The sequence below is a fragment of the Ovis canadensis genome, chromosome 23, assembly GCF_042477335.2.
Source record: "Ovis canadensis isolate MfBH-ARS-UI-01 breed Bighorn chromosome 23, ARS-UI_OviCan_v2, whole genome shotgun sequence".
NCBI classification, from domain to species: domain Eukaryota; kingdom Metazoa; phylum Chordata; class Mammalia; order Artiodactyla; family Bovidae; genus Ovis; species Ovis canadensis.
In genome coordinates, this window is record NC_091267.1 from 39,365,369 (window position 1) to 39,378,649 (window position 13,281).

At 38.7% G+C, this 13,281-nt stretch overlaps 1 protein-coding gene across 1 annotated transcript in view; it reads right to left on the reverse strand.

Annotated features, from left to right (window-relative positions):
• Positions 1-12,929, reverse strand: part of DSG4 (desmoglein 4) — a 49,256-nt gene extending 36,327 nt beyond the window's left edge. The window contains exon 1 of the mRNA XM_069568299.1: positions 12,812-12,929. Within this exon, the coding sequence (XP_069424400.1) occupies positions 12,812-12,929 (118 nt within the window). The remainder of the gene's footprint in view (positions 1-12,811) is intronic.
• Positions 12,930-13,281: the final 352 nt, after the last annotated feature.

The window sequence follows — 13,281 nt, forward strand, 5'->3', positions numbered from 1 at the left end:
GTTTCTCCAGGCAAGAATACTGGAGTGGGTTGCCATTTCCTTCTCCAGAGGTTCTTCCTGATCCAGGGATTGAACCCAGGCCTCCTGCGTTGCAGGCAGATTCTTTACCATCTGAGCTATAGAGAAGTCCAATAAAACATATAATTCAAAATAAAAAAAAACCATGTAATTCATAGCATGACTTCTAGCTTTGGATTCTACAACCAAAGTTATGAAAATAATATTCAGGAGCCAGTTATGATTTGCAGAGTTTCTGCACTGGAAGAAACTTGGTGACATCATGTCTAACTGTGTGTCCAGATGTGGGGCACAGTGAGGCCTTGCGAGGCTGGGTGCCTTGGCCAAAAGCACGCAGCCCCTTTAAGGGGAAGCTGTGACTCAACCTTGGGGCTTCTGAGTCTCAGTTCAATGTTGACTGCACCGTCCCACCCTGGTTTGTTTTATAGAAGTGCATGATGAGCAGAATCCTTAAAAAGAAGATGCCAAAGGACTCCTGTGGTATAATGAAACACCCTCTTGTATTGTAGAGTTTGGGGGTACCTTTTATAGGTTAAGTCAGTCAAAATCTTGCTTAAAGTACTTTTTGTGGTAGATGACACAGAGGACCGTCTCTGAGAGGCTGCCACACCCTCGTTAGTGTAAGCTGCAGTGATGCTCCAGAGAGCCTTTGATTTAGTTCATGAAAAAAGGTCAGAGTTCAGGTTCAGGAAATGAAAGATAATTTGTTGTTGTTTAGTCACTAAGTCATGTCTGACTCTTTGTGACCCCATGGACTGTAACCCTCCAGGCTCCTCTGTTCATGGGATATCCCAGGCAAGAATACTGGAATGAGGTACCATTTCCTCCTCCAAGGAATCTTCCTGACCCAGCGATCAAACCCAAGTCTCTTGCATCGCAAGTGTATTCTTTACCATTGGGGCTCCCTGGTGGTTCAGATGGCAAAGAGTCTGAATACAATTCATGGGGTTGCAAAGAGTCGGAAATGAATGAGTGACTAACACTTTCATTTTGCTTGCTCAGTGGCCACTGGGAAGCCTGAAAGACAAGTAGGCATGCCTGTTTTCCACAGCATCTATAATATTGTATTGATTGTCCTTTAACATTTCTTGAATTTATTCCAATGTTGAAACATGCTAGAAGTTTCTACTTCCCAATTCCAAAAGTTATTAATTGATACGTTAAGGGATCTATTAGAAATGCAAGTCTTTAAGTCTATCACCATTATTAAGAAATGTAAAACACAAATACTTTAGTGGGGAGTAGAGAGAAATTTGGGTGTCCCTCGTGGCTCAACAGTAAAGAATCCACCTGTAGTGCAGGAGCCACAGAAGATGCGAGTTTGATCCCTGGGTCAGAAAGATCCCCTGAAGGAGGGCATGGAAACCCACTTCAGTATTCTTGCCTGCAGAATCCCATGGACAGAGGAGCATGGTGGGCTACTGTCCATAGGGTTGCAAAGAGTCGGACATAACTGAAGTGACTTAGCACGCAGGCATGCTGGGAGAAATTTAGTATCAAAAACTCCCAAATTACTAAGGATTGATTAATAAATCAATACTACCAAAAAGAGATCCCGAGAATCTGGAATATAATACTCTTTCAAGATCAAGAGAAGAAAGATGAACTCTTCAGTTAATAATATTGTCATAAAACATGCTGTGTATAGAGGAATAGGAGGCAAAATTTAGTGCTCAAAAGTCACCTTTAAACTCTTGATACATGTGATCAGTTTTTCTTACAGAAACAAAAAGTTTTTCTGAGTCAAAATATGCAGTTAACCCACAGAAGTGGGTCATACTGATGATTCTTGATTTCTGTTAAAGATAAAGTCAGAATGTTCCCTCTTCCTTTAGCGGAATAAATGAACAGTGATCATTACAGCAGGGCATTGCAATTCTATTTGGAGTTTTTCAGTTTACACATATTTTTCAAAAATTGTCATTTTGTACTCTGTCTTCCAAGCTCAGAGAATGGAATGTTCTACTGGTGTTCCCTTCCAAGCTTGGACTGTGTGCCCTTTGGCAGCGTCGGGCTCCTGCACCACTTTTGAAGTTCATGGAAACGTGAACTGCGGAAGGACAGTGCCTGCCAGACCAACTGTACAACGATTCCTTATCTTCCCCGCTTGGCTCCTTTCTGCCCTTTTGAGCTGACATTCACATGAGTCTCATATAACACCACTGCCTGAGAATAGGGTGGAAATCATTTACCAAGCTTACGTTGCGGCACCACTGCTGACATTCCTGGGAGACTGAGGTGCAGCCAGCTATAGGTATTTGGCTTTATTTGCTTGGGAACAAAACCCCTACAATTTCCAACAATTCTCTTCTCTTTCCACTTATATTTTAGCTGTTTTGACCGAATTGTTCTGTCACTTGACCAATAATAGATTTAAGTCTAATCTGACTTATTTTATTCTCAAATAGACTTTTCTAGTTGAATTGACAGTTGTTTGGTGAATTAACTAACCTGATCTTTGTTCCTCTAAGGATCTGGTATTAGGAGCTGCCTAATCTCTTTCTAATGGGCCTCCTTAGTGGTTCAGTGATAAGGAATATACCTGCCAATGCAGGAGATGCGGGTTCCATCCCTGAGTTGGGAAGATCCCCTGGAGAAGGAAATGGCAACACACTCCAGTATGCTTGCCTAGGAAATCCCATGGACAGAGGAGCCTGGCGGGCTACGATCCATAGGGTTGCAGAAGAGTCAGACAGGACTTAGCGACTACACAACAACAGCAACAGTCTCTTTGAAGGCTGGAATACTCACTATGCGTTATGAGGGTTGGAGGAAAGTAATATAATATCCAAAATGCCATGTTTACACTGAAAAAATAGGTCTTGTAATTGTTCCCTTCTTGGACTGTAGGAATGCCTTAATAATTCCAGAAAGGGTTTCTCTTCATGGCATTCATTTTTCTTTAGTCATTTCTGAGGAAAAAATTCCTATGACTTAAATATTTTATAAGTAATTGCAGGCATAGTTAACATTCTTCCACATTGAAACAAACTCTCAGGGAAATAACTGTTTAAAAGAAATGGGGTTGATCGACTTTACTTCCCTAGAACCCATTTGCATTGAGAATTTTGACAGCAATCAGTCTGATTTAAGTCTAAGTAAAAGAAAATAGAAAAATAATTGCATTTCTGATTATAAATTATAAAAACATTCCAGAAGTTAATCTGAATTAGAGTCTGTCTCTGATGTCATTTAGGTCTAATTCAACCAGATTCTCACCCTGCTTCTCTATGGCATTTATCCAGCATGGAGAGTCCTTTGAAGTCCCAGAGGCTAGACTCATAGAACTCTCTTGGCAGGAAAACGTTTAAAAATGGAGCAAATCCCAGGTAGAAAGTCCAAGGGCTGACCCAGGAGGCAAGGCCTCGGGTCTGTACTTCTTTCCCAGGCCTTTAGATTCTACTTACTGTTAAAATGATCAGAAGGCAAATGTTCCTGAAAAGGAGCCAGTCCATTCCTCTGGGTCTCTCTTGCACGGGCAGTGAGATTTGATTTGAGCCTGGTCCTCGTCCTGAATTCGGCTCTGGAAAATGTGCTTTGAAATGCCCTTCGAGGAGGGCCTGGGTGATGACTCTGCTGCTCTCTGGGCCAAGGGATGAAGATGTTCTATAATGACTCTGTTTCCCCACCCCAAACTCCTGGGCTGGCCTGAAGGACGGGCATTGCCTGGGTTCTGGGTAACAGCATAGACACACCTTGATTCTTATTGCAATGAAACCCTTTGTTGGGCACCAAAGAAAAACCCTACAGAGTGCGGACAAGATTTACAGGGAAGATACCCAATGAATAATAAATTACTCACAACATGAAAAATAATTAAAATGCTAGGGCCTGTCATCATGCTGAATGAAATTAGTAGGCTTCTTCTTACTGCCAACATTGTAAAAGCAAAATTACATATACTCACACACGTACATATACACACGCACATGTTCACTACAGAGTCAACTTCAAGGACTGACACTTTGAGCACAGGACATTGTGAAAAGGTACCAGGCCTAAGTAGGGAAACAGACAGAATAATGGAATTCTCATGTCTTAATTCTAGTGATTCTTCCCTCGCTCCTAAAGAAGTCCTGTTGTTGAGGTGCATTCTTCAATTTTAAAGATCTTCTAAAAATAAAGTTAAGACAAAGAAACGCTTGAGTTCACTAGAATATTTGTTTGCACGTTTTAGCATCTTCTTAGTATACAGTCAAACCAGTGTGGTATAACATTAATTAAATTGTTCTAAGGTAACCACAGTACAGAGTGTGTTTATCCCTCATGGCATTTCTGCTGATAAAAAAGTATATAACATGGCTGAGGAGCACCTGTTAAGTCCTCATAAAGATGTATCGAGAAGCCGAAATTGGAAATCTAAGAACTGAAGGGGAAAAGAGCAGAGCAACATCTGGTTATTTCTGAAAATCATTTTCCCTTTTTCATTTCTTTCTTCTCCTTTGTTTGTCTGGGTTTAGAATAGGTATAGTTTTCTCATGAAAAAAAAACTGCTAGCTGGCATCAACTTTCACAAACATAAAAAGAAAATGTTAAATGTTCTCTAATTGCTAGTAGGTGTTGTTGGAGAATTTCAAAAGGAGACTGTGTCTTGTCTTCAGAAACAATGCAGAAGCAATCCCTACTCATGGAATGTATTCCAAATAACACTTAGTCTTTTGAGAACCTTAGTTTAGCATTTTTGGAAGCACAGGATAGAATCTAGGCAGTTGGAGGGCTGGCATAGTATTCTAAAGTGAAGAGAAATGAGTGATATGTTAAAGGTATTGGTGGGACAGAGAGCAGGAAATTATACTTAAGCAACGTTAAAAAATGAATTGTTACAAAGAGACAGTATTTGGATGTATCTGCCTTGGCTAACCTATGTATCTGGGTGTGTTGGTTGCTTGGTCATACCTGACTCTTTGCGACCCCGTGGACTGCAGCCCACCAGGCTCCTCTGTCCATGGGATTCTCAGGCAAAAATACTGGAGTGGGTTGCCATGCCCTTCTCCAGGGGATCTTCCTGACCCAGGGATCAAACTCAGGTCTGCTGCATTGCGGGCAGATTCTTTACTATCTGAGCCACCAGGAAAGCCCCTAAACAGGGGACACTGTGGCTGCATAGGCCAGAAAATGAACCCGGACCTCCTGTGTGACAGGTGAGAATTCTACCACTGAACAACCTATATCTGCCTAATTCAAGAATATAGAAGATGACCTGATAAAGCAGGCGTGTGGATTGTGTTTTAAAATACATCTTTGAGTGGCTCTTCAGAATGTACAAGACTAATGCACATACCTTCATGGGGTGGATATTAACCAACTGTTTAATTGTATGCTAGATTAGTCTTTAAACCAAGAATTATGGAAACCTGGGGGCAGGAGGAGAAGGGGACGACAGAGGATGAGATGGCTGGATGGCATCACCGACTCGATGGACGTGAGTTTGAGTGAACTCCGAGAGTTGGTGATGGACAGGGAGGCCTGGAGTGCTGTGATTCATGGGGTCACAAAGAGTTGGACACGACTGAGCGACTGAACTGAACTGAACTGATGCTTGAGTAAATAAGCATTCAAAGCATTCTCTTGTAACGTTTTTATATCCAACTGAGCTTTCATCCTTCTTCATTTGCATAAATTTTTGTCCAGAGGTTTGAAATGTGACAATTGTATCTACCATAGAAAAGTTTTCTTTTATAGCTACGTCAGAACAGCATTAAATTATTTTTTACTCTTTGAGATATATCCTCTCTCAATGGTGCTAGTGAGCTTGGGGCTTTTGGAATGCACAGCATTTTCCCCTTTGTTTTTCTGAATATCAAAGGTGCAAATGATGCTGTTGCTTGAGATTATTTCTAAGAGAAAGGGTGGTAAGAGATGGTTCTCTCCAATCCGGCTTCCCAGAGACCTTTTCATTGGCTATAATTACACTATGACCTTGTTTTAATTTTTGTATGAAGGATTTGACTTAGCTTGGAATAAAGAAGGACAATGAGAATTTGCGCTGTGTCAGTGAGTGGGGTTATTCCTCGGCTAACTGTGGCATTATTTCCACCCCTAGAAACATACCACCAACAGCTCTGGAGATGGTTTGTGTCTTGTGGAAACGTAATGTGCAATATTGCTTGAATTTGAATTGTGAAAACACAGGAGAAGAAAATAAAGTGTCTCAAATAAATGGAATTTCAGGCTTAAAAAATATATGACTGACACCTTCTTTCTATGTTCCACCAGTTTATCATGGCCCATATACCAGTTCTTTTTTGGTGTCCACATCAAAAGGAGAATATGAGAGGATGGTAGAGAGTTATGGGAGCTTCACTGCTTCCAGTACCATGCTCTGGACCAAGAGGCAGGAATAAATGTGGGAGATCTTGGATTGCAGTGAGAGTCACTACAGAACAGTAGCGAATGGGAGAGGCCAGCAGGGATTTATGGTTCTGAATGCTGGGTCAGTCCGAGTTTAAGAAGGAACTAAAGGATCAGGGAGAAGTCAGTGACTATCATGATGGTTTTATTTCTATAAAAACTTCCAAGCAGGCTCTGAGGTAACCTCTAATGGTGTATTATACTAAGATCATCATACGAAAACTGACCATTGTTTAGCCAGTTAAAGGAATTTATTTTGTTTTATTTTAGTTAATATTGAATCATAATAATTTAATTTGCCTAAGCAAATTAATGAAACAAGTTTAGATCCCTATGAGTTTTTGTTTTTCACAAGGAGAAAATTATGCTTTTCCCTTGGAGAAAAAAGTATGGAGATATTTTACAAGGATTTCCTTCTTTTGTTTATAACATTGTTGATTGATTTCTTCTGAAATACAGAATTTTCTATCTGAATTGCTATTCATAGGGTGAATTTCAAAGAAAAGAAACAATAAGCAATAGAAATAAGGACTACATTGTGGCTCAGACGGTAACGAATCTGTCTGCAATGCAGGAGACGCGGGTGGCATCCCTGGGTTGGGAAGATCCCCTGGAGAAGAGAAAGCTACACACTCCAGTACTTTGCCTGGGAAACCCCATGGACAGAGGAGCTGGTGGGCTACAGTCCATGGAATTGCAAAGAGTTGGACGACTGAGTGACCAACACTTTTAAGCCACTTTTCAGTAATGGTAGATATGTGAAGGCAAAATAGAAAAGAGTTGACGGCTGAATGTTACCTTTCTTTTTAAATGAGAGGTTTATTGAGGTATAATCCACATACTGAAAAATTTAGTCATTTAATGTGTATAAGTGAATACATTTTTTTGGTATATTTACCAATGTGTGCAACTTTGGCCATAGTCAGTTTTTTTTTAAAATTTAAATGTACTTGTAATTGGAGGTTAATTTATTAAAATATTGTGTTGGTTTCTGCCATATATCAACATGAATCAGCCTTTCTATGTTGTAGAGTTGACCAAAAACTATTGAGTTTACCACCTAACTCTGTAAATGGAAATTTTCAAGTTAAGCGTGCCCTACTATTTATGTTTGAAATCAAACCAGTAGTATTTCATTTCCTCACATGAAAGTGTACATTGAATTTCAGGGATGCTTTTGATATTTAATTACAGTTCTTGTGCTTCTATAATATTGTCTCTTCCTGCTTCCAAAGTCATAGCATATTTTCATCCCAAACGTCATACCCTCCTAACACATAGAGAGCACTTTAATACGATTTTTAAAAAGAATGCCACAGAGGACAGCCAATTCAGTACATTCCAGTACAAATTCTTTTTAGAAAAAAAAGAAAGACATCTCTACAGGCAAAGATACTATGAAAATAATGTTAGGGCAAAGTATTACATGAAATTATAGTTTAGGATAACTGGTGGATGTGATTTAAGTATCTAAGGGCAGCTTAATTTCTTGAAAACCGGTTTTAAAGGAAAGGAAAATTTAAAAGTATTTATGGTCCCAAACTATGTCAAATGCTGGAGACAAGTAGGTTCTAGAGTTGACTTAAGCAAAAGGGTTTTCATTAGCATGGGCCTAGGGGGATGGGCAAAAGGTAAACAAAGCTGTTTTGGTTTTGACCTAGAGCAGTTACTATGAATACATGTCTGTTCACTTTGAGATAATGGCATTGAAGACAAAAACCTGTCTCCTCATTAAAACCAGTTTATGTATGACAACCAGGGTGCTGGCAAACCAGGTTATTTAGTGGGTGTTCAAAATCACAGAGTTAAACATCAGCTTCCTAAAGAGTTACGTTGGTACCATAAGGATGATGTTAGTTTACACCCTAAAATCATACTTGCCCACAGACAGAAGTGCCTTGTCGGTTCTCTGTGACTTCATGTCCTTGGTGTGGGATGTATTCCAAACAAGGGCAGAAAGAACAGCGTGGCTTCTAGCTCTGTGTTAATTATTACTTACATGCTTGTTGCATGGGCTTCCCAGGTGGCAGTGGTGGTAAAGAACCCACCTGCCAATGCAGGAGACATATACTTACTGCATACTTCTCCCCACAGATGTCATTGTACTTCACCCCCCGACTCCTGGTCATTAGAGCAGTGGCAGCTGTTCCACAATGTGGTCAGTACTTATATGTCACTCTGGCTACTTTGATGGCACTGGCTGTGCCCCTCTTTGGCAAAGTTGTAATGTGTATGTAGTTTACCTTTGATGCTGTTAGTTAAGCACCAAGCAGACTCTGAATGTGATCTGGGCTCAGGTTGTTTTGGAAGAAATCCAGATACAGGAAAGTCAAAAGCTAGGCAGTGCTTATATATATATATATTTCTTGGACTACTTGCATCAAAATCATTTGGTCCATATACAAAACAAATGCAGGTTTCTGGACCCCAGATTTACTGAATCAGAATCTCTGGAGGTGAAACCTAGAATCATTTATTCTTAACAAACTTTCTAGGTAATTCTGGAGTTGCAGGCTGAAATTAAGAGTCACTGAACCAGGGTAATTAACCAGGACCCATGGATAATCCAAAATGGCAGCAGAAAAACATGGACATTTTTCTAATATGGTAAGATGAGCACCTCTTCATGGGAGGGAAGTGCTATTGGCTTTTAGTGTTTCTTTTTCTGTGAAAAGTTTGCTTCCTTTTTCCTGTTTGAGGTCTTAATTATGGATTTATAAACACTCTTCACATGTAAGGGAAATTAACCTCTGTCATATGTGTTGTAATTATTTTCAGCTATTTTTTTCTCTTTTGAGTTTCTCTTGGGTGTGTTTTAATTTTGAAATTGAAAATGATTATATTTTTACACTGAATAGGCAGTTATAAAGAACCCTGCTATCTCTTAGTTCCCTATTGCTGCTGTTTAAGAAGTTTTCTCATGAAGTTTAGCTGGATAAGTCTCTGGGTTACCTTGAATGTGCTGTAGTGTTCTCTTGCTGCCTTCCTCATTTCTATGGAGTCAGAAAGTACAGAGGACATCTTTAAGGAGTCTGCCTTTCAGCTTGGACTCATCTACCAACCAGTGATATGGAATGGGTTTCCTAAAAATGCTCTCTCATGATTCTTTAGCCTGCCTACATCACTAAATCTTGAAAGGCTGTGTCATTTGTTTTTAGAGAAATCTTCACAAGAGATCTAGAGGAATATCTACTGTCTCAAAGCTGGAACTTCCTAGTTTTGGCCCACGTTTCAGTGTACTTAGTGGATGTTGCGTGTGTGTATGTAGGCTTTTGAAGGTAGATTGTTATTTTCAACTATTACCTCATTTCATAGAGTTGAGTAGCATAAAAATATCTTGACTCAACTATCATTAAATGGAAATCTTCATTGTGTTCACTTTTATCACATTTGTTAGTTTTTACTGTTAGAAGTTAAAATATACTTTTATTTATTTCACATACTTTATCTCTAATTATAGCATCTTATTTGTCATGCTTATAGAATTACCTATTTACAGTTAAGGTCAATGTGCTATGCCAGTGTGGCATATTGAAATGGGTAAAAATTTACATATGGTTCAAATTCCAGAAATTTTTTTTTTCAATTCCAGAAATTTTATAAACTGGGTTTTTTTCCATGAGTGAGTTAATTTATCACTGTAAATAGCAGATTCCTTACCTATTTTTTTCCCTTGTAGATTTTAGGACATTAAATTAGATATATTTTTATAGAAAAACTAGCACTCAGTGCATTCTCTTTGAGTGTTATTCTTTCTTTCATGATTTATAGAGTGTATATATCTTTAATAGATTTGACATTTATTAAAACTTTTGGCATTAGGTGTAGATATACACTTTTTTCTGTAAACTAGTATTCAGTTTTTAGTGTTACATATTAAATGTGATTTTATTATTGTTTTCTACTCTAGGTTATAACACATTAATTTCTAACAATTTTGTATGTGTTTAAAATTTTGTTCTATATAGTTAGTTTTTAATCCTCATCTTGGTTTTAATAATTTTAGAAATTCATTATATGTCTTAAAAATATGGCTTATTATTCTTACTTTGTGAATAATAATGTTTTAGACGGAGAGCTTTTAGGTTGTTAATAATGAGTATTGCAAAGAGAAGTCCAGCCAGATAGTTACTCAAATAGGACCTATAAATTACCTAACTTGGCCTGAGTTCTCCATTGCAGTTTACATCTGTGTTTTCTAGGGTCACATTTATTTTTGTCTTTATATTGAAAACAGATCAGTTTTCCTGGTGATAGATGTTCAATAATCATGTTTATAGAAGACAATCTATAAAGTAGAATATTAACTTATGAGTTTGTAGTGGGGGGATTTTTGCCTTGGTAGGAAAACTGTAAAGTTAATTTTCTCTCTCCAGGTGCCCTCTACTTGTCCTAGCATTTAAGTTACCAACCACAAAATTGTTTATTGATCATTAATAGAGAGCAACGGAGAAGGCAGTGGCACCCCACTCTCAGTACTCTTGCCTGGAAAATCCCATGGATGGAGGAGCCTTGTAGGCTGCAGTCCATGGGGTTGCTAAGAGTCGGATACAACTGAGCGACTTCACTTTCACTTTTCACTTTCATGCATTGGAGAAGGAAATGGCAACCCACTCCAGTGTTCTTGCCTGGAGAATCCCAGGGATGGGGGAGCCTGGTGGGCTGCTGTCTATGGGGTTGCACAGAGTCGGACACGACTGAAGTGACTTAGCAGAGAGCAAAGATGGATAGATATTTTGACATGCTCTTCACCTAAGCAGCAGGGGTATCTAGTAAAATATTCTTCCCATGTGAAAGAAATACCTTTATTTTTTCTCCCAGAGAACAGCATATGAAAAGGTATGAATGTCTACATATATTTGATTTCACCTGTCAGATGATCACTGATACAGGATTCTCAGAGCACTTCTCTATTACCATCATGATCTTTGTCATATGAAGAAAGCAACATTCTCATTGCAGTTTTTTGGACTCATTTTTCAGATATTTGAAAAATAGTTATATTTGGAAATAAACTATTTTTCTTTCATTAACCACTTAATTTTAACCACCTGCTAGTAAGGTCTAAATTTTTATATATCTAATTTTTCCCCAAATGTATTTAAGACATTTTAAGGAAAGGTACATTTTACAATCTAATGAATTATATTGTTCCTCGCAAGACATCATCATGCCAAAGAATAATTTCAAAAGAGAATTTCTGGTGAGAACAGTGGAATTTGACATGCTCTGTGATGTAATCTAGGGGCTCAGTTCTCATACAGACTGTCAAGGCGAGAATGGGTTTTAGAAAAACTGAAGTGTGAATGAATTGCATTTATTCATGTATCTAGAAAATAATTATTGAGTTTCTGCTTGTCACTATGCTGACCTCTCTGCATCACACATTAATTCAAGGCTTATTATTTAATTGCTTCCATATTCAAATAATGACAATAGAAATTTCAATGTACATTTTTCAATAAGCTAAGTGCAAGAATATATCTTCAAAATAGAGTAAATGATCATGTTGTCTTTAGAAATAAGTTGTTTGAGTGTTGGGACTACATACACAGAAAATGATGAATTTAAATGACTCATAGCCCTTGTTTTTGACAGTGAGTAGACATCAAAACCGATTATCTATCAAGGTCACTCCTAAATGGGTAACAGTAAAGCTAAGTCATGTATTATAAGAGAATGATTATATGTCTATACACTTTACAGGGACAAGCATCTAATTAATATAAATGATATAATATCATAAAGGTACAAGTTAATGACAAGGGGGACCTGAAGACTTTCCTATTTTACTTCATTGGATTTTATTATCCACTCTGTTGCTATATTAACTCATGATCATTCTTATTTACAGTGGAATGTTCAAGAAAGGCCTGTCAAATTAGAAAATTCTGAGGTTTTGTGTCACATATTTTATCAGAGAGTGCTCTATAGAGGGTACCAGTGTTTGTGACAGATCCCTCAGTACCCTCTGCATATATTGCCCTCATTCCTAGGATAGTTTATCTTTATGGTGCAAGTACCACGCCAGCTCCCAGGGTTTTCCCCAGGAGGGATTTTCCCTTCCCAGACATGCTGAGCTTCAGTTGTCCATGATGATTCCTAGCTTTTATTGCCTGCTTTCCCTCCTCTCTTTCATCTCACCATTTACTACCTGTGGTTCCTCCTCTCCATCCTTTCCCTACAGATTACCCTCACATCCTATCTTAAGGTCTACTTCTGGGTGAAACCAATTGAAAATGTGATTAAAATAAACCAAGAAGCCTGGAGGAGTAATTTATCAAGCAGAAAACAGGCATATGTTTGGAAAGAGATATCTATTAATTTGAATGCAGCAAAGTGTTTTCCTTTGAAAAATGTGACCAATTCCATTCTGGGTCCCACCGGATAGGAACTTTTATTTATTTATGTGTTTATGACTGTTCTGGATCTTTGTTGCTACGGGCTTTCTCTAGTTGCGGTGTTCGGGCCTCTCGTGGCAGTGCCTTCTGTTGCTGTGGAGTGTGAGCTCTAGGTGCGTGGGCTTCAGTAGTTGTGGCTCTCTGGCTTAGTTGCACCATGGCATGTGGGATCTTCTTGGACCAGGGATTGAACCCATATCCCCTGCATTAGTAGGCAGATCCTTAACCACTGGACCACAGGACAGTCCCAGATAGGAACTTTGATAAGAATTATAGCCTGAGATTTTGAGCAGTTGCAGGAAAGCTCTAGAGGCAGGGGATTTCGTCCCTAGGCTTTACATAAGGATGGCTAGGACACAGGCGCAGAGCAGACTGGGATATCCCAAGTCTGGCATAATTAAGCTTGGTTTGTAAAACTAGAAAAAGTTAGCCTCCCAGAGTCAGCTGGAGTTTGTATTATTTGAACTCAGTCACCAAGTCCATGCTAAGAAACTGGCATCTGTTCAAAATT